Raw genomic sequence first — 27,827 nt, 5'->3', positions numbered from 1 at the left:
TGATAAACATTTAACTGGTTTTTAATTTTTCACTATTATAATACAACTTCAAACATTCTTGTAAATATCTCTTTTTGCACATTTGTTTTTCTAGGATATATATATACACACACACATATATATAAAAATGCTGGGGTGAATATTCTATATACCTAGAGTTATAGATATTGCCAAATTGTTCTCCACAGCTATTGTACCAAATTACATTCTTCTGAACTACATGTTAGATTTCTCTTTGCTCCATAGCCTCACCAACACTTGGCACAGTCACACTTTCAAATTTTCAACAATTTGATGTATTTGAAATGATATGTTGTTTTAATTTCCATTCCCCTCAGGATTATTGACTACTTGAGCTTCTTTCAAACTTATTTTAAAAATTAAATGTTCCTCACATGATATACAGTAAGCATTTCTGGTGAACTATACTTGACATATAACATTGTGTAATGATTTGATGCATTTATCTGTTATAGTATGATTGCCACCATAGTATTAGTTAATACCTCTATCATGGTACATAATTATAATTTCATTTTTTGTGATAAGAACAATTAAGATCTAATCTCTTAGCAACTCTGAAATTTATGATACAGGATGGTTGACTACAACCAGTATGTCGTGCTTTAGATCTCTAGGACTTATTTACCTACTGGTGGCAAGATAGTGTCCTTGAACAACATCTCCTCAACTGAACATTTTTTAATTGATGAAAATAATCCTTTTACATCTATTGTGATTTTAATATACTTGCATTTATTTTTATAATCTGTCCTGTTTTCCAATTACCATCCCTTTCTTTGTTGTTCTTTTATATTTTCCCTATTAGATAACATTTTATTATCCTTCTTTTAGCTTCCTGCTAATTTAAAAGCTATAAAATGTACAACTGACTCTTAAACAACATGTGTTTGTACTACAAGGGTCCACTTAGATGTGGAGTTAAAAAAACAACAACACACTCTTTAAATATGGAGGGCCAATTATAAGTCTACATGAGGGTTTTTGATTGCATAGGGTTGGGCATGGGTGTATCAATGCCTCTAACCCCAGCATTGTTCAAAGGTCAGCTCTATGTCCATCCTGAGGGCAACCATCATTAAAAATTTTTTAAACATTCATAACTATGCATTTTATTATAAAATCTAAGTGAATTTTTTTGTTTGTTTGTTTTTGGCTGCACAAAGTGGCAGATGAGATCTTAGTTCCCTAACCAGGGAGCAATCCGTGCCCCCTGCAATGGAAGCACAGAGTCTACCACTGGATTGCCAGGGAATTCCCATATAAAGTCTAAATGAATTTTATGTTTCTCTCCTCCTCCAAACATACACATCTTAGCAAGCTTTACCTACCCATTGACATCATCCATCATGTTATTGTTCGAAGATTTAGTTTTACCCTTTCAATTAAAAAATTATTAATTTTTTTTGAAGTTTTACAATGAAATCTTATTAATTTCTTTCTCTCTTGTGTTAACAATTATTCCTTATATCCCAAATATTCCCTCCTGCTATTCTTGTCAGTGTGTGTCCTATAAGATCAAAAGGTAAATAGAAGTCTGGGCATAGTGAAATATTTTATTTATCTAAAAATATCCTTATTTTGCCCTTGATCTTGGATAATTGAAATGGTTTTAAAACTCTAGTTTTATTTTTCCTTAGTACTTTTAAAATATTGGGCTTCCCTGATAGCTCAGTTGATAAAGAATCCACCTGCAATGCAGGAGACCCCTGTTCAATTACTGGATCAGGAAGATCCTCTGGAGAAGGATAGGCTATCCACTCCAGTATTCTTGGGCTTCCCTTGTGGCTCAGTTGGTAAAGAATCTATCTGCAATGCAGGAGACCTGGGTTTGATCCCTGGGTTGGGAAGATTGCCTGGAGAAGGGAAAGGCTACCCACTCCAGTATTCTGGCTTGGAGAATTCCATGGACTGAAGAGTCCATGGGGTCACAAAGACATATCTTCTGGCTTTATTGTTGCTAATGAGAAATATGCTATCAGTCAAGCCAAGATTCCTTGGTAATCACTGTTTTTCTTGCTGATAGTTTTTAAAATTATTCCCTTTATCCTCAGTTCTCTGTAGTTTCACCCTCTGGGTTGCAGCAATTTAATAGGCTGTGTCTTCTAACCAAGGACTCCTTTGTTTATTTATTGTGTTTTTGCTGCACTATGTACCTTGTGGGGTCTTAGATCCCTAACCAGGGAATCGAACCTGGGCCCATGGCAATGAAAGTGTCGAATCCTAACCACTGGACTGCCAGGGAACTCTGAAAGTGTTTCCCCCCACCTTTTTTTTTTTCCTTTGTTTTGGCTGCACTGGGGGATTTGCAGGATCTCAGTTCCCTGAGCAGGAACTGAACTTGGGCCATGGCAGTGAAAGCCTGGGATCCTAACCACTAGGCCATAGGGAATTCCCTTCATGTCTTTTTCAATTTTAATCAGTTCTCAACTACTACCCTATTAACTCCTTATTTGAAATTCACCCCCCCCCCCGGGGCTTCTGATAGACATATGTTGGAGTTTCTTAATCAAATTTCTCTGTTTAATAACAGCTCTCTCGTTATTTTTACCCCTTTCTCTGGGCAGTGTACCATGTAAATCCCTCAATACCAGTGTTTGATTCAGAAATTATTTCTCTGACTTTATCTCGACCAAGGTTTGCCCACTTATTGATATTTAAAAAATTAATTTCCCTAATTTTCATTTATGATATTTCAAACAAGTTCTTTTTTTTAAAATTATCGCAGTAAGTTTATTTATTTTTTGAAGGTCAAGTTTAAATTTAATGACTTTGGTATTAACTATACACATACTAGTAAGTGCTAAGACAAAATCTTCCGGTTCAGTTGTGACTCCAGACAGGATTCAGAGAGGAGTTCTAAAAATCTCTTCTCTGGGTTTTATGGAGACTTTCTTTACCCTCCTGCCTTAGCCTCTTAAGGCACTGCGTCAGCCTTAAAAGGGCACTGGAAAGGGCATCAAACAAGTTCTTATAAAATACCTACTTGTCTTCTTATTCTTCCTTCTTGTTCCACTAATTCTTCAACTTTTCCTTCATTTGTAACTTAGAGTACCTTAAGCATATTTAAAGTGTTTGTTCCAAAGACAAGGGCCCAGTGAGAGATGGAGTAGCTGTGGCTGCCTCAGCCGCGCACAGCAACGTGCTCCTCCCCACTCCCCCACACTGGCGTCGGCCTGCTCATTGGCAGGTGAAAATGGTGAAAAAGATCACTTACTATGATGTCTTGGGGGTCAAACCCAATGCCACCCAAGAAGAATTGAAACAGGCTTACAGGAAACTGGCCTTGAAGTACCACCCTGATAAGACTCCAAATGAAGGTGAGAAATTTAAACGAATTTCTCAAGCTTATGAAGTGCTCTCTGATGCAAAGAAAAGAGAATCATAAGAAAAAGGAGGAGAACAGGCAATTAAAGAAGGTGGAGCAGGTGGTGGCTTTGGCTTCCCCATGGACATCTTTGATATGTTATTCAGAGGAGAAGGCAGGATACAGAGAGAGAGGTAAAAACATTGTGCATCAACTTATAGTAACCTTAGGAGAATTTATACAATGGTGCAACAAGAAAACTAGCTCTGCAAAAGAATGTGATCTGTGACAAATGTGAAGGCCAAAGAGGTAAGAAAGGAGTGGCAGAATACTGTCCCAGTCCACTGGAATGCAAATAAGAATTCATCAAATAAGACCTAGAATGGTTCAGCAAATTCATGGAGTGCCTGCATGGAGTCTGTCTGCATGGAGTGCCAGGGCCATGGGGAGCGGATCAGTCCCAAAGATAGATGTAAAAGCTGCAAAGGAAGGAAGATAGTTCGAGAAAAGAAAATTCTAGAAATTCCTATTGACAAAGGCATGAAAGATGGCCAGAAGGTAACATTCCATGGTGAAGGAGACCGAGAACCAGGACTGGAGCCAGGAGATATTATCATTGTTTTAGATCAGAAGGATCATGCTGTTTTCACTTGATGAGAAGACCTTTTCATGTGTATGGCCATACAGTTGACTGAGGCATTGTGTGGCTTCCAGAAGCCAATGTCTACTCTTGACAACCGAATCATAGTCATCATTTCTCATTCAGGTCAGATTGTTAAGCATGGAGATATCAAGTGTGTGCTAAATGAAGGCATGCCAGTTTTTCATGGGCCATATGAAAAGGGTTGCCTAATCATTGAATTTAAGGTAAACTTTCCTGAGAATGGCTTTCTCGCTCCTGATAAACTCTCCTTCTTGGAAAAACTTCTGCATGAGAGGAAGGAGGTAGAAGAGACTGATGAAATGGACCAGGTAGAATTAGTGGACTTTGATCCAAATCAGGAACGATGGCACCATTACAGTGGAGAAGCATATGAGGATGATGAATATCATCCTAGGGGTGGTGTTCAGTGTCAGACCTCTTAGTAGGGCCTGTGAATAACACATTGCTGGTGTTTTATTTTCAGTAGTGATTGAGTGAGGGACTATAGTCATAATATGCTACTTGTTTTTGTTTTAATATTCAACTATAGTAGTGTTTTAAAAGTTAAATGAAGAATAAACTTGAATATAAAAGCTCTGACTTTGCCCTGTATGTATGATGATTTCAGGGTGCAAGATAAGTTTAATACTTGTAAAAACTACTTTAAAAAATTTCCCCTAGCATTTGTTAGGCCATACTTTGTAATTGATTTCAGCTATGTACATCAAATAGCTTAGACTGAAATGCCAGGTATATATATTGACTTCAGTGTATGACCCTTAATTGTTAAGCTATAAAATTAAAATTGTATTTAGGGGGGAGGAGCCAAGATGGCGGAGGAATAGAACGGGGAGACCACTTTCTCCCCTACAAATTCATCGAAAGAACATGTGAATGCAGAGCAAACTTCACAAAACAACTTCTGATCGCTAGCTGAGGACATCAGGCGCCAGAAATGCAGCACATTGTCTTCGAAAGGAGGTAGGACAAAATATAAAAGATAAAAAGAGAGATAAAAGAGCTAGGGACAAAAAAGAGAGACAAAAGACCCGTCCAGGGAAGGGAGTCTTAATAGAGGAAGCCTCCAAACACCAGGAAACCCTCACACTGGCGGGTCTGGGGGAAGTTTTTTAATCTTGGAGGGCAACCTGACTGGGAGGAAGAATAAATAAAACCCACAGATTACGGGCTTAAAAGCAACTCCCAGCAGAAAAGTACCCCAGACGCCCGCATCCGCCACCAGCAAGTGGGGGCGGAACGGAGAGGAGCGGGCGGCATTGCTTAAGGTAAGGACCGGGCCTGAGTGCCCTGAGGGCAATGGGAGGGAGCTTTTGTGAGTTACCAACTTTAACTGTGGGACAGCAAAAGAGAGAGAGAAAATTAACCGGCCCGAACACACTGCTGCCGTTCGCAGAACAAAGGGACCGAGCAAGTTCCGAGCAAGTTCAGAGGAGCTAGCCGTCTGCGGACCGGCCCAGCCCCGCCGGAGGCAGGAGGCAGGGGGGAGGGGAAAGGGGCAGGCTTGGCCCCAAGGACTGCATCCCCTACCGCACTGCAAACAGGCCTCCAGTTTCTAACCAAAGACTTCCTGAGATTCTGGATGGTCGACATCCGCCAAGAAGGTCGCGGCTAGACACAGGGCGCATGCACCCGACCGGCGTGGGTGGGGACTGGGGCTGGGGATGCGGAGGGCAGAGGGAGCAGGCACCCGACTGGCGCAGGCGGAAACTGAGACTGGGATCACGGAGGAGAGAAGGCGGCGCCGCACTGGGGAGAGTGCGCCCGTCAAGCTCCTGGCTGCCTGAGCTGCTTGGGCTGGGGAAGGCACAAAACGCAGGCGCAGCCGAGTCTGCGCTTTTGTGGAACACCCTAGGGCTGGAACCGCGCACAGCGGAGGGCACGCTCCATATAGAGCAGCCCGGAGCCTGAGCAGCGTAGACGGGGAAAGCAGCGCCAGCCCCTCCCCGCAGCGCGACGGAACTAGCGAACCTGAACAAGAGACCACCTCCGCCCGCCTGTGTCAGGGCGGAAACTAGGCACTGAAGAGACCGGCAAACAGAAGCCGAATAAACAAAGGGAACCGCTTCAGAAGGGACCAGTGCAACAGATTAAAATCCCTGAAGAAAACACCGACTTCACCGGAAGGGCCTGTAGATAATGAGAAGTGTAAGCTGGAACGAGGAGCTATCTGAAACTGAACCGAACCCACACTGACCGCAACAGCTTCAGAGAAATTCCTAGATATACTTTTACCTTTTTTTTTTTCTTTTCTTTTCTCTTTTATTTTAAAATTCCCTATTACTCCCCCATTACTCCTTAACTTTCATTTTCATAGATTTTTATGATTTTTTTAATTAGGAAAAAAATTTTTTCTTGTTTTTTCTTTTTCTCTTATTTTCTTTTAAAGTTCTCTATTACTGCTCTACTACTCCTTAATTTTCATTTTCATTTCACTATAACCTTGCAAAAAAAAAAGAAGCCCTATTTTTAAACCAAACTTCATATATATTTCTAAAATTTTTTCGTTTTGTTTTTGTTTTTAATATTGTATTTTTAATAGTCTAACCTCTACTCTAGATTTTTAATCTTTGTTTTTCAGTACATGATATAAATTTTGAACATTTAAGAATCCAATATTCAGTTCCCATTTTTACTCAGGAGTGTGTTGATTACTCTCTCCCACTTTTGACTCTCCGTTTCTACCTCAGAACACCTCTATTTCCTCCTTTCCCCTTCTCTTTCCAATCCAATTCTGTGGATCATTGTGGGTGTCTGGGCTACGGAGAAACTCTGGGAACAGACAACTGCGTAGATCTGTCTCTCTCCTCTTGAGTCCCCCCTTTTCTCCTCCTGCTCATCTCTATCTCCCTCCTCCCTCTCCTCTTTTTCATGTAACTCTGTGAACCTCTCTGCGTGTCCCTCACAGTGGAGAATCTTTTCACCATTAACCTAGAAGTTTTATTATCAGTGCTGTATAGTTGGAGAAGTCTTGAGACTACTGGAAGAATAAAACTGAAATCCAGAGGCAGGAGATTTAAGCCCAAAACCTGAGAACACCAGAAAACTCCTGACTACACGGAACATTAAGTAATAAGAGACCGTCCAAAAGCCTCCATACCTACACTGAAACCAACCACCACCCAGGAGCCAGTAAGTTTCAGAGCAAGATATACCATACAAATTCTCCAGCAACACAGGAACACAGCCCTGAGCATCAACAAACAGGCTACCCAAAGTCACACCTAACATACAGGCCCATCTCAAAACTCATTACTGGGCACTCCATTGCACTCCAGAGAGAAGAAATCTAGTTCCACGCACCAGAACACCGACGCAAGCTTCCCTAACCAGGAAACCTTGACAAGCCAATCGTCCAACCCCACCCACTGGGTGAAACCTCCACAATAAAAAGGAACCACAGACCTCCAGAATACAGAAAGCCCACTCCAGACACAGCAATCTAAAGAAGATGAAAAGGCAGAGAAATACCCAACAGGTAAAGGAACATGAAAAATGCCCACCAAGTCAAACAAAAGAGGAGGAGATAGGGAACCTACCTGAAAAAGAATTTAGAATAATGATAATAAAAATGATCCAAAATCTTGAAAACAAAATGGAGTTACAGATAAATAGCCTGGAGACAAAGATTGAGAAGATGCAAGAAATGTTTAATAAAGACCTAGAAGAAATAAAAAAGAGTCAATTAAAAATGAATAATGCAATAAATGGGATCAAAAACACTCTGGAGGGAATCAAGAGTAGAATAACAGAGACAGACGATAGGATAAATGAGGTAGAAGATAAAATGGTGGAAATTAATGAAGCAGAGAGGAAAAAAGAAAAAAGAATAAAAAAAAAAAAGAAATGAGGACAACCTCAGGGACCTCTGGGACAATGTGAAATGCCCCAACATTCGAATCGTAGGAGTCCCAGAAGAAGAAGACAAAAAGAAAGGCCATGAGAAAATACTCGAGGAGATAATAGCTGAAAGCTTCCCTAAAATGGGGAAGGAAATAGCCACCCAAGTCCAAGAAACCCAGAGAGTCCCAAACAGGATAAACCCAAGGCGAAACACCCCAAGACACATATTAATCAAATTAACAAAGATCAAGCACAAAGAACAAATATTAAAAGCAGCAAGGGAGAAACAACAAATAACACACAAAGGGATTCCCATAAGGATAACAGCTGATCAATCAATAGAAACCCTCCAGGCCAGAAGGGAATGGCAGGACATACTTAAAGTAATGAAAGAGAATAACCTACAACCTAGATTACTGTACCCAGCAAGGATCTCATTCAGATATGAAGGAGAATTCAAAAACTTTACAGACAAGCAAAAGCTGAGAGAATTCAGCACCACCAAACCAGCTCTTCAACAAATGCTAAAGGATCTTCTCTAGACAGGAAACACAGAAAGGTTGTATAAATGTGAACCCAAAACAGCAAAGTAAATGGCAACGGGACCATACCTATCAATAATTACCTTAAATGTAAATGGGTTGAATGCCCCAACCAAAAGACAAAGACTGGCTGAATGGATACAAAAACAAGACCCCTATATATGCTGTCTACAAGAGACCCACCTCAAAACAAGAGACACATACAGACGAAAAGTGAAGGGCTGGAAAAAATATTTCATGCAAACAGAGACCAAAAGAAAGCAGGAGTCGCAATACTCATATCTGATAAAATAGACTTTCAAATAAAGGATGTGTAAAGAGACATAGAAGGACATTACATAATGATCAAAGGATCAATCCAAGAAGAAGATATAACAATTATAAATATATATGCACCCAACATAGGAGCACCGCAATATGTAAGGCAAATGCTAACGAGTATGAAAGAGGAAATTAATAGTAACACAATAATAGTGGGAGACTTTAATACCCCACTCACACCTATGGATAGATCAACTAAACAGAAAAGTAACAAGGAAACACAAACTTTAAATGACACAATGGACCAGCTAGACCTAATTGATATCTATAGGACATTTCACCCCAAAACAATCAACTTCACCTTTTTCTCAAGTGCACACAGAACCTTCTCCAGAATAGATCACATCCTGGGCCATAAATCTCGTCTTGGTAAATTCAAAAAAATTGAAATCATTCCAATCATCTTTTCTGACCACAGTATGCAGTAAGATTAGATCTCAATTACAGGAAAAAATTGTTAAAAATTCAAACATATGGAGGCCAAATAACACGCTTCTGAATAACCAACAAATCATAGAAGAAATCAAAAAAGAAATCAAAATATGCATAGAAATAAATGAAAATGAAAACACAACAACCCCATACTTATGGGACACTGTAAAAGCAGTGCTAAGGGGAAGGTCCATAGCATTACAGGCTTACCTCAAGAAACAAGAAAAAAGTCAAATAAATAACCTAACTCTACACCTAAAGCAATTACAGAAGGAAGAAATGAAGAACCCCAGGGTTAGTAGAAGGAAAGAAATTTTAAAAATTAGAGCAGAAATAAATGGAAAAGAAACTAAAGAGACCATAGCAAAAATTAACAAAGCTAAAAGCTGTTTTTTTGAAAAAATAAACAAAATTGACAAACCACTAGCAAGACTCATTAAGAGACAAAGAAGAACTAAATTAATAAAATTAGAAATGAAAATGGTGAGATCACAACAGATAACACTGAAATACAAAGTATCATAAGAGACTACTACCAGCAGCTCTATGCCAATAAAATGGACAACTTGGAAGAAATGGACAAATTCTTAGAAAAGTAACACTTTCCAAAACTGAACCAGGAAGAAATAGAAGATCTTAACAGACCCATCACAAGCAAGGAAATCGAAACTGTAATCAAAAATCTTCCAGCAAACAAAAGCCCAGAACCAGGTGGCTTCACAGCTGAATTCTACCAAAAATTTAGAGAAGAGCTAACACCTATCTTACTCAAACTCTTCCAGAAAATTGCAGAAGAAGGTAAACTTCCAAACTCATTCTATGAGGCCACCATCACCCTAATTCCAAAACCAGAAAAAGATGCTACAAAAAAAGAAAACTACAGGCCAATATCACTGATGAACATAGATGTAAAAATCCTTAACAAAATTCTAGCAAACAGAATCCAACAACATATTAAAAAAATCATACACCGTGACCAAGTGGGCTTTATCCCAGGAGTGCAAGGATTCTTTAATATCAGCAAATCAATCAATGTAATACACCACATTAACAAATTGAAAGATAAAAACCACATGATTATCTCAATAGATGCAGAGAAAGCCTTTGACAAATTCAACACCCATTTATGATTAAAACTCTCCAGAAAGCAGGAATAGAAGGAACAGACCTCAACATAATAAAAGCTATATATGACAAACCCACAGCAAGCATTACCCTCAATGGTGAAAAATTGAAAGCACTTCCCCTGAAATCAGGAACTAGACAAGGGTGCCCACTCTCACCACTACTATTCAACATAGTGTTGGAAGTTTTGGCCACAGCAATCAGAGCAGAAAAAGAAGTAAAAGGAATCCAGATAGGAAAAGAAGAAGTGAACTTCTCACTGTTTGCAGATGACATGATCCTTTACATAGAAAACCCTAAAGACTCTACCAGAAAATTACTAGAGCTAATCAACAAATATATTAAAGTTGCAGGATATAAAATTAACACACAGAAATCCTTTGCACTCCTATACACTAACAATGAGAAAACAGAAAGAGAAATTAAGGAAACAATAACAGCCACCATTGCAACAAAAAGAATAAAATACTTAGCAGTATATCTACCTAAAGAAACAAAAGACCTATACATAGAAAACTATAAAACACTGGTGAAAGAAATCAAAGAGGACACAAACAGATGGAGAAACATACCGTGTTCATGGATTGGAAGAATCAATATTGTCAAAATGGCTATTCTACCCAAAGCAATCTATAGATTCAATGCAATCCCTATTAAGCTACCAATGGTATTTTTCACAGAACTAGAACAAATAATTTCACAATTTGTATGGAAATACAAAAAACCTCGAATAGCCAAAGTAATCTTGAGAAAGAAGAATGGAACTGGAGGAATCAACCTGCCTGATTTCAGACTATACTACAAAGCCACAGTCATCAAGACAGTATGGCACTGGCACAAAGACAGAAATATGGATCAATGGAACAGAATAGAAAGCACAGAGATAAATCCACGAACCTATGGACACCTTATCTTTGACAAAGGAGGCAAGGATATACAATGGAAAAAAGACAACCTCTTTAACAAGTGGTGCTGGGAAAACTGGTCAGCCACTTGTAAAACAATGAAACTAGAACACTTTCTAACACCATACACAAAAATAAACTCAAAATGGATTAAAGATCTAAATGTAAGACCAGAAAATATAAAACTCCTAGAGGAGAACATAGGCAAAACACTCTCTGACATGAATCACAGCAGGATCCTCTATGAACCACCTCCCAGAATATTGGAAATAAAAGCAAAAATAAATAAATGGGACCTAATGAAACTTAAAAGCTTTTGCACAACAAAGGAAACTATAAGCAAGGTGAAAAGACAGCCCTCAGATTGGGAGAAAATAATAGCAAATGAAGCAAAAGACAAAGGATTAATCTCAAAAATATACAAGCAACTCCTGAAGCTCAATTCCAGAAAAATAAATGACCCAATCAAAAAATGGGCCAAAGAACTAAACAGACACTTCTCCAAAGAAGACATACAGATGGCTAACAAACACATGAAAAGATGCTCAACATCACTTATTATCAGAGAAATGCAAATCAAAACCACAATGAGGTACCATCACACGCCAGTCAGGATGGCTGCTATCCAAAAGTCTACAAGCGATAAATGCTGGAGAGGGTGTGGAGAAAAGGGAACCCTCTTACACTGTTGGTGGGAATGCAAACTAGTACAGCCACTATGGAGAACAGTGTGGAGATTTCTTAAAAAACTGGAAATAGAACTGCCATATGACCCAGCAATACCACTTCTGGGCATACACACTGAGGAAACCAGATCTGAAAGAGACACGTGCACCCCAATGTTCATCGCAGCACTGTTTATAATAGCCAGGACATGGAAGCAACCTAGATGTCCATCAGCAGACGAATGGCTAAGGAAGCTGTGGTACATATATACCATGGAATATTACTCAGCTGTTAAAAAGAATTCATTTGAATCAGTTCTAATGAGATGGATGAAACTGGAGCCCATTATACAGAGTGAAGTAAGCCAGAAAGATAAAGAACATTACAGCATACTAACACATATATATGGAATTTAGAAAGATAGTAATGATAACCCTATATGTAAAACAGAAAAAGAGACACAGATTTACAGAACAGACTTTTGGACTCTGTGGGAGAAGGCGAGGGTGGGATGTTTCGAGAGAACAGCATCAAAGCATGTATATTATCTATGGTGAAACAGATCACCAACCCAGGTTGGATGCATGAGACAAGTGCTCGGGCCGGGTGCACTGGGAGGACACAGAGGGATCGGGTGGAGAGGGAGGTGGGAGGGGGGGATTGGGATGGGGAATACATGTAACTCCATGGCTGATTCATGCCAATGTATGACAAAAACAACTACAATATTGTAAAGTAATTAGCCTCCAACTAATAAAAATAAATGGAAAAAAAAAGGAAAAAAAATTGTATTTAACTGGCAGTCAGACAAAGAATTTAATTTGTAGAGAAGTGTTGGTCTGTATAGTTGTATTAAGTGGGATTCATTGTGATGGTTCTGTATTTATTCTATTGCCTCAAGTGTTACTTGAAGATGTCATGCTGTACAATTTAACTTAGCCTGTGGTGTCAGTGATAGAAACGATACCTTTCTAAAGACGGGATTTATCATAACATGCTGCTTCTTGAGAGCTTGCACTTGTAGAATTGCATTCTCTTCTGCTGTGTCATCTTTTATTAATATATATAGCTACTGGTCCTTGTTACTTTTTTTTTCTCCCCCTTCTCCTTGGACAGTAAGCCTTAGAGTAGTGACTTCTGGAGCAGGGAAACTTAGAGGTTAGAGTGATAAGACCTTTACATGGAGAAGTAATTTGCATGTATGAGCTAGGAAGGTGTTTTTGTAGGTATGTTACAGGCTTACTTTAAACCATTTAACTTATGCTCCAGAGTAACTGTCATTTAATGTTGGTAGTATAGCAAATTATGATGAATAGCTTTAATTGTATGTTTAAAGTCATATGTTCACAAGTTCAAATCTGGGTATCAGAATTTAAGCAATTCTTGAAATGTATGAATGTCTCTAATATACTGATTACAAAGCAAAAAAAAAAAAAAAAAAAATTCTTCAAGTTTTTCCTTAAGCGTCTTTAAAGTGTTTGTTCCAAGGACAAGAGCCCCGCAGATCCATACTCCCCCTCTTTGTTTTCTGCTCCATTTCTGGCTCAAGGGTTGTTCAACCCTGTTTGGGTACCAGCTATATTACCACAAAGCTCTCTTGCTGCACTTTTTGTCTGCCATTTGCTCTAAATTTAGAGCAATGTAGGTCGAACTGTGAGCCCTGTGCACTCTCTGGACTGGAAGCTTACCTAAAGTCTGATTCTGGTTTTCATTTGATGCTTTTTCTGCTGTGCTGAGTCTTGTTCAATCCTTTGTGACCCCATGGACTGTTGTAGCCTGCCAGCCTTCTCTGTCTATGGAATTTTCCAGGCAAGAATATTGTAAGGGTTGCTATTTCCTACTCCAGGTAATCTTCCCGACCCAAGGATTGAACCTAAATCTCCTGAGTCCCCTGCATTATCTGCTGAGTTCCCTACCACTTGCGTCACACGGGAAGCCTGAGGCTTTTGTTGACCCAGAGTTCAGCACTGTAAGCAGGACATGACTCAACTTTCAAAAATGGGAATTTAGCCCCCGGCACAGTGAAAATCTAGATATCCTTTATCTAATAGCTTCCAGCACTGAAACTGACAAGATGGAAATAGAGTTTTATTGCCCGCTAGGCAAAGAACATTAAAATCCTTTGAAATCTTTTATGGTCCTTGACTTCAACAAACTTCATGAGGCCGTTTCCTTCAAATTATTTGTAAGTTTTTTTTTAACTTAAGAATTGCATTTAACTTTTATTTATATATCTCTTATGCTGCCATATTCCTCTATCAAGTTGATCCCTTTTCTATCACCTCTAAAATGGAGGGAGAGAACAGCAATAAAGCTAGACAGGTATGTGGGTGACGGGGAAGAGACCCTCTGCCCTGGCCTCATACTTCAGGGGAATGGAATACAGAAACCACAGGTATGCTGGGTGACTTGATTTAGTTGCTTAGAAGCAAGAGCCCTGAAGTTTCCCCTCCAAGTTTGCCTGGGGAAACTGAGATGGCTTCCTGGATTGTCTGGGTTCATGAGCTAAATGAAGCCAAACCTGCACCCACCTTGAGTTTTAGGGGACAGCCAAAGTTGCTCTTGTCTGGTCTAGGGTGAAGTAAGAGGACATTGGGAGCTGATGAACCTCCTCAGGGCAGAGGACTAATATTTGGGGTGACCACCGCAGCCTCAATGGCATTGATTGTGCAGCTGGAGACCAGGGAGACCTTGGAATCCTCATCTGATGTCAGGTGGGGAAACACCCAAGCTAAAGACTCAACGAGATCCTTCCACTTCAGTAGATGCTCCAGAGAAGGACACAAGACAGACAATCACTACTTAAAACATCTCCCCTCCCTCAATGATGCCTGAGTATAACCAGTCTATTCTGGAGACAAGTGTTTGGGACAGGAGTGTAATATTCTGAACTTGTTGTGTGTGCGTGCTCAGTCAAGTCTGATTCTTTGTGACCCTCTGTTCATGGGAATCTCCAGGCAAGAATACTGGAGTGCGTTGCCATGCCTTCCTCTCGGGGATCTTCCCAACCCAGGGTTAAACTCACGTCTCTTATGTCTCCTGCATTGGCAGGTGGGTTCTTTCCCACTAGGGCCACCTGGGAAGCCTATTTTGAACTGACTTAGTCTCAAATGATAAATTATTTTGTTCTTATTCAAATAACTGTGGTCACATTTCTTGCCACGAGGAGGAATGGGCTCTTAACATTAAAATGAGTTAAGTGAGAACGAAGTTCTATTTTTTTGGAAAAAAATAACTTGTGGACTATTGACCCACAATGAAACAAAAGTCATACTTTTTAGCTGAGGTCTCCACCACTGCATCTTGCCCAGCTCCATTCAGAGTTCCAGATCCTCTCTACTTTTCAGTCTGTTTCAATACAGGGCCATGTTTCTCAACTGGAGTGATTTTTCTATCCATTTGGCAATGTCTGGAGACATATTTCGTTGTCACAATAGGGGGAGGAGGGAAGGTGCAATTGGCATCTAGTGGGTAGATAGCAAGGACGTTGCTAAACATCCTACAGTGCACAACAAAGGATAATTCAACCCCTGATGTCAAAGTGCTGAGGCTGAGAAACCTTGAAACAGAGGAACATTCATCCTGACTTGGGGGTGGAGCTGCAGAGGTCCACATCACAGTAGATAGGACAGATGGAGACAGAGGAGGGTAATTAGGCTAGAATTATTAAAATTGCTTCTTCCTTTTTTGGGTGAGGGCTAAATTTTTTTGATTCTGACATTCAGAGCGGGTGAACAGAAACCTCTACCTTGAGATCAGAAGTGGAGGCTTCTCCTGATTCTGCCCCATCCAGGGCCCCTGAGGAACATAACCCACTCACAGCCCCCTCGGGAGGCTGAGGCCCTTCTCTGACCCTTGGCCCTGGGACTCTATTCTTTGTGTGTGCTATAGCAATGCAGGACAGCAGATAAGAACAGAGGTTTTGAATTCTGAGCTCAAAGCTCGACCCACTCCTTCTGGGCTCTTTGACCATATGAAAGACTCCCAACTTCTCCATGTGTCTGGATTCTCATCAGACAGAACCCACACCAGTCTCCAGGTCAAGGATGTGTTAGATTTAGTTCCAGCTCCTATGGTATGTAAAGTCAGTAAGTTTCCTCCTAAGCTGGCGGAGACTTCACCCACCTTTCCATCTCTCACACACTCGTATATGCCAATCATGAAGACATGTGTGTGCCCACTTTTCCCTGAATCTATCTTCGTTATATTAATACCATATCACTTGACAGCCCACTCCAGCATTCTTGCCTGGACAACGCCATGGATGGAGAAGCCTGGTGGGCTACAGTCCATGGGGTCGCCAAGAGACGGACACGACTGAGCAAGTTTCACTTAGTGCTGGTCAGGAGCTCTCTCCTATGCTTTCCTAGCTGTTTTGATTTCCCACTTCCTGGGTCTGAGACTGGATCAGGCTCCTTTAGTATTTCCCATTGTGATTAATCTATTTGTGTATGTGCTGTGTCCATGTGCATGGACTCCATAGCCAGGTAGCTTGTTTCCAAACCTGGCTTCTGCTTACTAGCTTTGTGACTTTCAGCTAGTTACTGAACTTTTCTGTGCCCAAGTTTTCTCATCAATGATATGGAGATAATAATAATAATATATATCTTATAGCACTGTTGTGGATGAAATAATTTAATGGGCTTCCCAGGTGGCTCGGTGGTAAAGAACCACTTGCCAATGCGGGAGACACAAGAGTTGTGGGTTCAGTCCCTGGGTTGGGAAGATCCCCTGGAGGAGGAAATGGCAACCCACTCCAGTATTCTTGCCTGGAGAATCCCATGGACAGAGGAGCCTGGTGGGCTACGGCCTATGGGGTCGCAAAGAGTTGGATACAACTGAGCAACTAACACAGCTCATACAAGTAATTTGACATATATAAAATGTTTTGAACAATGCTTGACATATTTTAAATTATATATACATATATATATATATATATATATACATATGCTAGTCATTATCATCATCATCACCATTTTGTGGTTCATGTTAAGTTCCAAATAATTACTGGTTGACGTGTCATTTGATAATTTGAGGGTGGAACTGTGTCTTACTTATCTTTGCTGTGTCTACAGCCTTGACCAGAAGCCATAGTCAGTTTCTGGTATCAGAAGGAGCAAGTTTGGGGGTATGGAGGAGATTCTTGAAGTATCTCTTGATGGCAAGACAAACATTGAAAAGGTTCCACTTTTTTGACTACTTTCTCTCCTTTCTCTACTTGTGTCAAAATCTTGCTAGAATATCATTTCATCATAGTTTCAGCAACTGTTGTGTCAACACATTAACTCAAAAAGACTGAGGAAAGTACTGAGTGGTACTGAAGTACCACTTCTCTCCGTTCCAAGAACCCAGCACAAGTGTTGGCTGCATGCAATTCACTCACCCAAGCTGGGCAAACCCTGAAGAAGTCATTTCTGCAGCTGCTCCAGCAATGCACGAGATCAGCTGCTTTGCTAAAAACTAGAGCAGGCCAGGTCCCCACACCCTCATCACCATTCTTTCCAGAAAGGTCTCATGACTCATTTTATTAAAAATCAATCTATGGCTGTTTATCAGCTTTTACCTCATTAGTGAGCCATCAGAGACTCTTAGTTTGCAACTCTTAGGGAGCCACCCCAGTAGAGTTTAAAAAAAAAGAGGGGGGGTGGAAATTCCATCTGGCCAAGGCTGCTAGACAGGGCATTACATGGAAATAGGTAGCTCACACTTCTGATTCATCTCTAATAAAACTGGAACAACAACAGGATTCAGTTCAACTTAACAAGCCTGTTAAGTAAGTGCTGGTGGCAGAAGTGCTGTGCTGGGCTTCTGGGGTATGCACAGATGAAAGAGGGGGACCCTGTCCTCAAAGCACTAAGAGATGGTGGAGGAGAAAGATGGGGCTTTGACCCAGTAGAAATGGAATCAGAAAGAGCTTCATCAAGGAGACAGCGTCTGAGACGGGTCTTGGAGGTTGAGCAGTATTTTCATCAGTAGAGATGTGAAGAGCAGCATCTGGCTCTTAGGAATCATAGTTCGAAGAGTTGCTAGGAAAGGGATGTGCAAGAGGTGGAAGCAGCATCACGGCACCGCTCACGGGCGCAAGTGAAACGCGTGGTGCACCATGCAGGGAGGGGGTTCCTCGGGGGATGGGGGTCGGGCAGCGAAAGAAGAGGGAGAATAGAACATGAAGAAAAGCAAACCAGTGAGAGAAACCCCGGAAAACAGGGAGTGCCTGCTCTAAGCTGGATGTACTGCTGCTCCACACGAGGTCACCCTGCAGAAGCAGCGCAGGTAGATGACCTTGAGCTTCAACATAAAGAACTGATACAAAGGGTTGGACACAGGAGAGTGCTGCAAAAGTTCAGAGAAGCAGCAAATTGCTGAATGCTTCAAAGGCGATCATGGAGCATATGAGGATATGTCTTTGCGTTTTGATTTGGTTTCTTGAATATTTCATATTTCAAATGATATTTTCCGAGGTCGTCAAACCAACATCCTTGTCTATGTCAAGATGTTCATCCCACGATCTCCGACCTTGCACACACCTCTGCCCCCAGGAGGTGCAGGAGGCTATAAGGAACACTTCATTTTAAAAGTGGAAGAAAGTAGCGGGCCTATACCTTCCACTGCTCTTGGCAGCTGCCTGAGCAACTCTGTGAAGTGAGAGGGAAACAAGGTAGCTCTTTCTTCTGACCTCTGGCACAAACTCACCTTCTCTGCCCTGGCACCAAGGCTGTGTCTGGGTACGTGGGACTGTACTTTGCAAAATAGTTTCCAGCAGTATATGTTGTAAGTGGATGAAATGATGCCTGGGTATGAAGATGCTACTGCTTCTCATTGTGTAGCTGAAAACAAAAGACTCTAGCCTGTGACTTGTTTCTCCACCATTGGTCCGTGGCTACAGTCCTTCCAGAGGGTTGATATTTTAAGCTACTTCTGCTTTGCTTCAGAGAATGCTCGATACTTTTGCTCGGAGGGAGCCCCACGGCCTCCCTGCTCAGCTGAGACAGTGCATGGAGCACTTACTGCTGCAGTCCTTCTTTGATGGGGCCTTGGGTCTAAGAGTCTCAATTCCAGGAATCCTTCCAGTCGCCACTCACCAACCACACCCCCCTGCCCCTCCCACCCTACTTCCCTGCCAGAGCTCGTGTCTCTGTGAGCCCCAGCTCTTTACTTCATTTGGCACTTTCTCCAAATTAAACTCTTGCACCACAGAATGTGTACTAAGCCTTCACCCCCTGGACCATATCAGAGAGGAAGCAGGTAACCACTTCCCTCTCCTCCCTCTTCCCCAATCCATTGCCAGGGGTCTGTTTGATGCTTGCTGGACCATATCCCATGGCTCCGAGCTGTGAGCAAGGCATAGAGCAGAGCCTTGGAATGTGTGCTGATTCAGAAATTCCCTTACTTACTGAACTTCTCAGTAACGCAGTCAGAATGACAGCCAAGATGGTTTTGGGGGACTTCCCTGGTGGTCCAGTGGTTAAGAATCTGCCTTCCAATGAAGGGAACACAGGTTCAATCCTTGGTTGGGAAACTAAGCCCATGTGTCACAGTGAAGACCCAGCATAGCCAAAACATACAATGATAAAAATAAATAAAAAGAGGGTTTTGGTTATAATTTTTTAAAAAAATAGCAGCATATATTTATTTATTTGGTTGCGCAGCTCATGGGCAATTCGTTCCGTAACCAGCAATTGACTCTGGGCCCTCGGCAGTGAGAGCACAGAGTCCTGACCGCTGGACAGCCAGGGATGTCCCTTGGTGGTAATTCTTCCTCCTCCTCCTTCTCCTCTTTCCTGTTCTGTTCCATCCTTCCTTCCTTCCTTTCCTCTTTCCTTTATGTCCTCTCCTTCTCTCTTTCTCTTTTTCTTCTCCTTCAAACATACAAATATTGATCTCACTCTTCCATCTGCCCTCTTCCACCCTTTATCAGGCAACTTCCTGCTCACCAGCATCTTCTCGGGCTCAGTGAGATACAACAAGATGCCGCGCAGAGCAGAGCTCCTCTCAGATTCCTAGTATCACCCACAGGGGAAGCCCATCATGAGCAGCTGGGGAGTTCCCACAATCACAAATACTGATGGAGATGAACAGAGAGGCTGTCTTTCCAATTCAAGAAACCTCTGCTTGAAATAGAGAATGACCACCATCAAATGGGCCTCTACCCAGAGCTTCCATGACATGGCTGCCATCTGCCTTTTTAAACCAGATGTCCCTGCTTGCTCGATTGGAGCCTCCACTCCTGGTCACTGTAAATGCAACTTATTCAGACTCTGCCTTTCTTCAGGGCTCTCTTCTGTTACCTTCCACCTTGAATGATTTTGGCTAAGTCTAAGGTTCTTATCTATTAAGTGCCTGACCCAACACTCACTGCTTCCACAAAGCCTCCGTTGACTGCTCTGGTCCACCGGGGTGCCTTCCACTCAGACTCCCATAGGATTAATGATTAAATCACTTTTCATCTGTTCTCTGCAGCAGAAATGCTGCCGAGAATTTCCCAATGTTTCCTCAAGGATCCTGTGATGAGTGAGCTTCCTAGGCTGGCCCCTCCCTCACTCCTGATCCCCGGTCCCCAGGCTGCTGCTACAGGATCCTAGGGAAGGCGGATTCAGAGTCTGAAATCAGGAGCTTCTCTGGTGGCTCAGTGGGAAAGAATCCATCTGCCAATGCAGACAGATTCCATCCGTCTTCCATCCCTGATCCAGGAAGATTCCTCAAGCCGAGGGGCAACTAAGCCCCTGTGCCTCAACTACTAAGCCTGTGCTCCAGAGCCTGGGAGCCCCAGCTACTGAAGCCTGAGGGCCCTAGAGCCTGTGCTCTGTAACAAGAGAAGCCACCACCACGAGAAGCCTGCCCACCACAGCTAGATAGTAGCCCCTGCTCGCCGCAACTAGAGAAAAGCTTGCACAGCAACGAAGACCCAGCACAGCCAAAAATAAAAATTTTTTTAAAAAGAGAATGCAATGAGAATTCAGTGAATCCAGAAACAGATAAGGATTTGGAGGGAAAAAGAAAACAGTCTGGATTGTTACATGCAGAATAACAGTTTTAAACATGTTTTTAAACATTGTATTTACTTTATAGTTTTCTACATCGCCAAAAAGAGAGTTCCCTACTAAGGGGACTTGTATGGCAAGGTAATAAAAATTTGGTAGAAAGATAAAAACAGGAATTTTTAGTTTAAGGTTAAAAAAAAAAGCAGCTAGAGCCCAGTAATTAGCCATTCAACATTTGATATAATTGCCAGCACTTAGAAACAGATTAAGACCAGCACTGTGTTTACTATGAGTAAGGCTGTAACAGGGGAAAATAAGGTTTGGTTAAACTTGTACTCAGCGATCTAGGTCACAGAGCATAAAAAGAAGAAAGCCAAGTTCTCAAGATATTTTATATCAAAGGAAGAATGAGGCTTGTTTAAATAATTTGCCACTTTCCTTTCTTCAAGGAAGAGTTCTCCAAAAGGGATGCATCATGATTGTATTATTATAACTACATTTTTGTTATTTTCATTAGACAAAGGAAGAACTCAAGAATCAAACAACAATAGAACATTCATGTTAAGACATCAAAATTTCAATTTTTGATTGAATCTTTGCCCACTTGAAAGTATCATTCTAGGACAGTTGAAAATAAATGCTCTTACATTTTATTTTTAATTAATTTTTAATTAACCCTCTCTGTTTTGTGCTTCTCAAAGAGCCACTCCATCTCCCTTTGCTTTCTCCCTGACAATGAATGACTAGTGAGATGAAATGGCTTAGCCGTCTTTACAACAGTTTCATGAGAGGGAAATGTTTTAAATGTCACAACTGGGGGCTTTGCTCCTTCTAGGCAGGCATGACTATAGATACAAATGTAATCGTGATTTTTTTTTTTTAACTTTAGGCCATACTGCACAGCACTTAGGATCTTAGTTCCACGAGCAGGGATTGAACCCAGGCCCCTTGCTTGGCGTCTTAACCACTGGACTACCAAGAAAGTCCCTGTAAATGTAATTCCGATGTTTCTATCATATGAGAAGGACCACGGTGACTTTTCAATTCTAGTGTACAATGCTAGGAAGAAAAATGTTACTGCTGAAAAAAGAAAGGGACAGAGGTTGCCTTGCAGTTCTCTACCATGACTGGGGTACTTACGGGGCAGTGAGGTAACCCTCCAAAAAGCCGGCAGCAAACATGATGATCTCGTTGCTCAGGGATTGAGAACCATACCCTGCTTTGATCTCCAGGATACCCCAGCCTGTGGTTTTCACAGAGTTGTTGTAAAAGCCATAGGCATCCCCATTCCTGTCCAGGACATTTTTGACTTGTATTCTCTTCTCAGTAGGCATCCAGTACGCAGTTGCATAGTAGACCCCTGGAAGAAAAGAAAAAGGAATAATGCTAGGAAGTCACTGAACTGAGTGGCTGATGCCTTTCTTTTCCTGTGTAACCAACAATTCTAGCACATCTGCTTTTGAAGAGTTTCGTTCTATTAGAGTTGGGGAATCTGTCACACCACAGTTTGTCCTTGTTATTACTGTTTAATCTCTAAGTCGTGTATGACTCTTTGCAACCTCATGGACTGTAGCCCACCAGGCTCCTCTGTCCAGGCAAGAATAGTGGAGTGTGTTGTCATTTTCTTCACTGGATCTTCCTGACCCAGTGATCAGACCCATGTACCTTGCATTGGCAGGCGGATGCTTTACCAGTGAGTCACCTGGCAAGCCCTTGTCCTTGTTACAAATGGGGAAAAACCACAGCCTTGATCAAAGGCAATGAGCCTAGAGCACAAAGAACCAGGTCAAAGGTAGGGGTGTAGTTGGAGCATCAGAGAGGGAGTCTAAGTGCTTCAACCTTAGGGATGGAATTCTGGGCAAGGCAGCAGCTGGACCTCTCACCCTTCTTGTCATTCAACCAAGAATAAGATCTGGGATTTCCCTGGTTGAGAGTCCACCTTGCAATGCCGGGGACTTGAGTTCGATCCCTGGTCAGGGAACTAGGATCCCACATGCCTTGGAGCATGCAGGCCTGTGATTTGCAACTACTGAGCCAAAGTGCTGCAACAAAAAAACCCCACATCACACACTGAAAATCCTGCATGCCATAACTAAGACCCAATGCAGCCAAATAAATAATAAAATAAATAAATATAGTTTTGAAAAAAATAATAGGGTTCAACCCTGGTCTGAAGCCCTTTTCATCCCCCTCAATAGTTGGGCCAAAGCATCCACATTCTCTCACTTTCTACCCTATCTCTCCTGCTTAATTCTTTTGTTTCTTATCAAAAATATTTTATTTACAAAAAATTCCATGGAAATACACTGAATAATTGCTAAAATAAATTCAGGCAATTCATTCAATTTTTTATAAGAAGGAGAAAATTTGACATTTGAATGTTACTAAGGCAAAGAGTCGGACACGACTGAGCGACTGAACCGAACTGAACTGAAAGCTTAACTTAGAACATAAATAGTTGGAAAGGCAAACTCAAGGTTAGTCTCACTTAATGGCATGGTCTGTTTGCTTCCCACCAGCTCTCCAATCAGTGCAAGCATACATTGTAGAACATTATGAACCTTTTTGTACTCTGAAGGTAGGCTGTGCAGTTTTTTCTTAGGCAAAATGGATGGAATATAGGTGTCTGCATAAAAAGGAAGCAGAAAGGCAGAAAACACATGGTTGAACACTTTTCCACATTTCTGCTTCATCACAGTACTTTTTATTCAGCTCTTCATGTGTTCAATTGTGTTTTTTACACAGGTCTACAGAGCACCAGCTACAAGGCAAGAGGGGTCATCTCTAAAGTCAAACTGGATAAACAAGATCCCAGAGTAGCTAAATGAACCAGGCTGAGGGTACCTGGTCCATCAGTTTTTTATGTGCCAATTCTTGACACAGCTATTAATACTAAACCTTGATACCATGTCTACTATGTGAACATATTTATGTAGGCCAAGAACAGAAGAGATGAAGCAATTATCTGCGTAATTCAGAAAAAATCTTTCCTAGAAAGTTAAATAACAATAGGTGGAGCTTGATTCTGCCAGTTTTGAATCTATATGCTTTATCCTTGTTATAATTTATCTTACTTAACCAAATAAATCTCATGGACATGAGTTTGAGCAAACTCCGGGAGACGCTGAGGGACAGGGAAGCCTGGCATGCTGCAGTCCACGGGGTCGCAAAGAGTCAGACACAACTTAGCGACTAAACAACAACAAAGTGAACTTTAGGAAAAAAAACTTTGGAAAAAAAAGGTAGGTGAAGTATGTTCAACATATGGACAGGACCCAGTGAATACAGGTCACAGAACAAAATGATGAACTGTACTGTATTTGTCCAAATCACACAGATAATTTTTCCCACTTTCCTTCTTCATGGCCTGGAAAAACACTATGAGAATCTCCAAACACTGTCTTTGATACGTAAATTTCATCTATTGCTGGATACCTAGTGCTTTCTTTTGAGAACAAGCACTTGCTTTTTTTTTTTTTTCAATCTTATGAAAAAATTGCATTTTTCTATCCCTTTGGCTTTGCTTTTCAAGGACTTCTTTTTGGTACATGTAAGTATGAATTTCTACTTCCAAAGTGTGACAGATATATTGACCTTTTCTAAAATAAATGAGGAAAGGGACTTCCCTGGTGATCTGGTGGGAGTAGTTAAGACTCCTTGTTCCCAACGTAGGGGGCCCTGCTCAGGGAACTAGATCCCACATGCCTCAACTAAAGATCACATGTGCTGCAATGAAGTTGGGAGATCCCGTGTGCTGCAACTAAATAAACAGGTACAAGAGCTCCCAAATAAATATTAAAAAATAATATAAATGAAAAAAGTTAAAATATTGAAAGTTTAAGCACTTTTTCACAGAAATAAACTATTCAATCTTAAAGGTAAAGAGAAAGAAACACTTTATTCTTTCTATCAAGAATAATATCAGTCAACCAAGCTTCACATTTTGGGTAGACATTTTTCAAGTATGAATTTTTTCAAAAGCTCTTTTATTTAAAAAAAAAAAGGAAGAATAGGTGAATTTTGGCAGAGGAGTAAAATATAAAAATATGCACAATTTGTTTTAAGATTGGCATACAAACTTTTAAAACAGTACAATTATATAAAAGTATGGCCTGTAAAATATCCTTTGGCATTTCACTTGGTAGTTAAATAAAAAAAATTTTCTAAAAAAAAAAGAAAAAATAGCTACCAACACAGTCCATAAGTTAGGGTTGTATATATTGAAAGAAATTTCCCTTGAGTTTCAAAATCCGTTTCTTCCATAATAACTCAATGGACATGAGTTTGAGCAAATCCAAGGAGACAGTGAAGGATTGGACAGCCTGGTGTGCTGCCATTAATGGGGTCACTAAGAGTCGGGCACGACTCAGCTACTGAACAACAACACATGTAAGTCATCACTAGTGAGGTATATACGGCAGAACGCTGTTAGGCAAACAGAAGGAAAGAACGCATAAACAAATAATTCTTCCCATTTTCATAGAAATATTAGGTTAAATCTGAGTCATCCTTTTTGATGTGTCACTTTACTTTGGCAGAATTAAAATAAGCCCATACAAATGTCTGTGTTCAAGTCCCAGCAGCAGCGATATGTCTCCTTTGGTGGCATTATTTGATGCCAAGACACCGTACAGTCCCCTGGAGGGATGAAGATTGTGTGCATGTGTCTGCATCTATAACTGCAAACACCAAATGTAAGATCATACATCAAGCGCCATGTCGTACTGTTGTCCCCTCCTCCGCCTGCCACACTTCTTGATGACAACCACATACAATGTCAAAAACAGGACCCAGTAGCATACATAGAGCAATGTTCCTACAATTATAACTGTCTGTTTTGATTCTGAGAATGGCTTTTTAGATTCCATATAAATGGTGAAAACCACACCACCCAGGAGGATTGTGAACCAAACCGTTACGGGGATGAGCCCTATGAAATTAACAACAATGGTCTTCCTTCCAGAAGTACCCCACCCGGCTTTGTTAATCGTCGCAATTGCAAACATCTTGGCGGGAAGTAAACTTGACATGTATAACACTGAATAGAGGGACATAAAGACCATTATGGTGTTTCCTCTAAGGCAGCTGGCAAAAGATGATTTTATGAGACCCACTAACTGGACAGTTAACAAGAAGAGGAGTATGTTCCAGGTTTTACCCCTGTAGAAAAGCTGGATTACTGTAGCAATGAGAAAGAAAGGGAAGAACCCAGTGATGACGGCTTCATAGGTCATCCACAGGTGATGTTTGTGGAACCACATCGCGTTGTATAGCCACTCTCGGAAGTAGGACTTGCTCCATCGGGTCTGCTGGTTTAACCACCTGAGATATTCCTTAGGTGTTTCAGTAAGGCACTTGGATCGAGCTGTGTATTTCGTTGCATAGCCCAGACTCAGCACTCGGTTCGTTAGGTGCCTGTCATCTCCAAAACTACAGTGGCTGCCCATGAATTCTTGATTGTACCAGTCTTCCACAAATTCCTGCAGTAAGGAGTTTCGGTACATTCCCAGGGGTCCGCTAATGCACTGGACACACCCAAAATAAGACTGACAGGCCCTTTCTATGTTAAAAGCCATCCAGTATCTCACGCTGCTGAGGAAAGAGATCCAGGAATCATACTTGTTTAAAATCTGGACATCTCCCCCAACACCTCCAACCATGGGATCTTCTTCTAAAACCTTTACCATCTCCACCGATGAGGCAGGGTCAAGTATGGTGTCTGAATCACAGACCTGTACATAATCCACACTCCGTCCCAGTGCTCTGAAAGCCGTGTACATGACTTCTCTTTTTCCACCCCATTTTTGCATGATACAGATATTTTTGTTGGACAAGACCAACTGGGTGACATGTTGTGAGCTCTCTTTATGTGACTCATTTTTCTCACCAGGACCTTTCATGTGGAAGTTGCTCTTCCAGATATACGTGGCTGACATGTCCCTGCCCATGACTTCACTGAAGATGTCCATCATGTAAAGGTCATCTTCTGAGTTTCCGTCTATGACCATGACAACTTTAATTCTGGGGTAGGTTAGCCTTTTCACAGATTGCAAACATTTCCGTAAGTAGCCTGGATCTTCTTGATACGCGGCAATGCAGAGAGCAACAGTTTTGTTCAACTTAACAGGGGTTTCTAGAGATTTTTTCATTTTCCGGTGCTCCAAAAAGGCAAACAGACTTTGGATGATGAGGTGTGATAGTAAAACTGCACCGTATAGCCCAAAAGAGAAATAGTAATTATCCGTTTGGAAAAACTGGTAGCCAACAATATAAGCAGCTGTGATTCCAAGGAGGAGAGAAACTCCAAAAAGAGTGGTTCCAATTATTCTCAGGATACATAGTAACCTCCCACAGCGCATGTTGTTCGGCTCTGGGTCATAAAGTTGTCCTCAGCCTGTCTGTCCTGGAGGGTCGGCGGCAGGCAGTTTCCAAAACTGAGCTAATAGGAGATCAGATGAATTTGAGACAATGGACCAAAAAAAAACCCACCAATTTTAAACACAACATTTATAAAAGATTGAGGAGTTTTTTATTTTATGCTTTAGTTCCCCTCCCTTAATACTAGAAAGTCTCTTCTCTCTTTTGTATTTAAAGAAAAAAAAAAAAAAAAAAGGACTGGTGAAAACTCAACAGAACCGAGGAAGCGTAGAATTGGGAGAAAGTCTTTGGCGGGGCCTGGTTCAAGTCCTGAGTCAGTGGGTTGCTGGAAGCCAGGTCTGGTTAACTCTTTTCAGATGCCTTGATTTCCTCCTTCTGGCTGTTGCCTTTCTGCCTCCTTCAATGGAAGAGGTGTCTCCTGCTTAATTCTTCACAAATGACATTAGATTCCTACTTTGTAGAAATGATAGAAACTATCACCTGTGATTCCTCAAGTTCTTGATAAGTTTGTGAACTGATCCTCACAGCTCCTGTGTCCATCTCACCCTTCTTGGTCTCCTCCATCCCTCCACCCATGTCCCGGGTCCCACCACTTTCCTTAAGTGGCTCTCACTTTCATGAGGAACTTCTCTGCATCCTGTA

At 41.3% G+C, this 27,827-nt stretch overlaps 1 protein-coding gene, 1 non-coding gene and 2 pseudogenes across 2 annotated transcripts in view; 1 reads left to right on the top strand and 3 right to left on the bottom strand.

Moving 5' to 3' along the window:
• Positions 1-27,827, bottom strand: part of PLBD1 (phospholipase B domain containing 1) — an 89,609-nt gene that overhangs the window by 44,612 nt on the left and 17,170 nt on the right. Inside the window, exon 2 of the mRNA XM_065941011.1 lies at positions 21,948-22,167. Coding sequence (XP_065797083.1) covers positions 21,948-22,167 — 220 coding nt within the window. The remainder of the gene's footprint in view (positions 1-21,947; positions 22,168-27,827) is intronic.
• On the bottom strand, positions 2,847-2,969 carry LOC136156468 (small nucleolar RNA SNORA26). The gene has a single exon (XR_010661018.1). It is a non-coding gene; the product is annotated as a small nucleolar RNA SNORA26 (small nucleolar RNA).
• LOC136159666 (dnaJ homolog subfamily A member 1-like) lies at positions 3,218-4,415 on the top strand (annotated as a pseudogene).
• On the bottom strand, positions 25,508-27,166 carry LOC136159660 (hyaluronan synthase 2 pseudogene; annotated as a pseudogene).

Source organism: Muntiacus reevesi, chromosome 1, assembly GCF_963930625.1.
Source record: "Muntiacus reevesi chromosome 1, mMunRee1.1, whole genome shotgun sequence".
NCBI classification, from domain to species: domain Eukaryota; kingdom Metazoa; phylum Chordata; class Mammalia; order Artiodactyla; family Cervidae; genus Muntiacus; species Muntiacus reevesi.
Note: the sequence above shows the minus strand (reverse complement) of the source record. Positions and strands in the feature narration are given on the sequence as shown.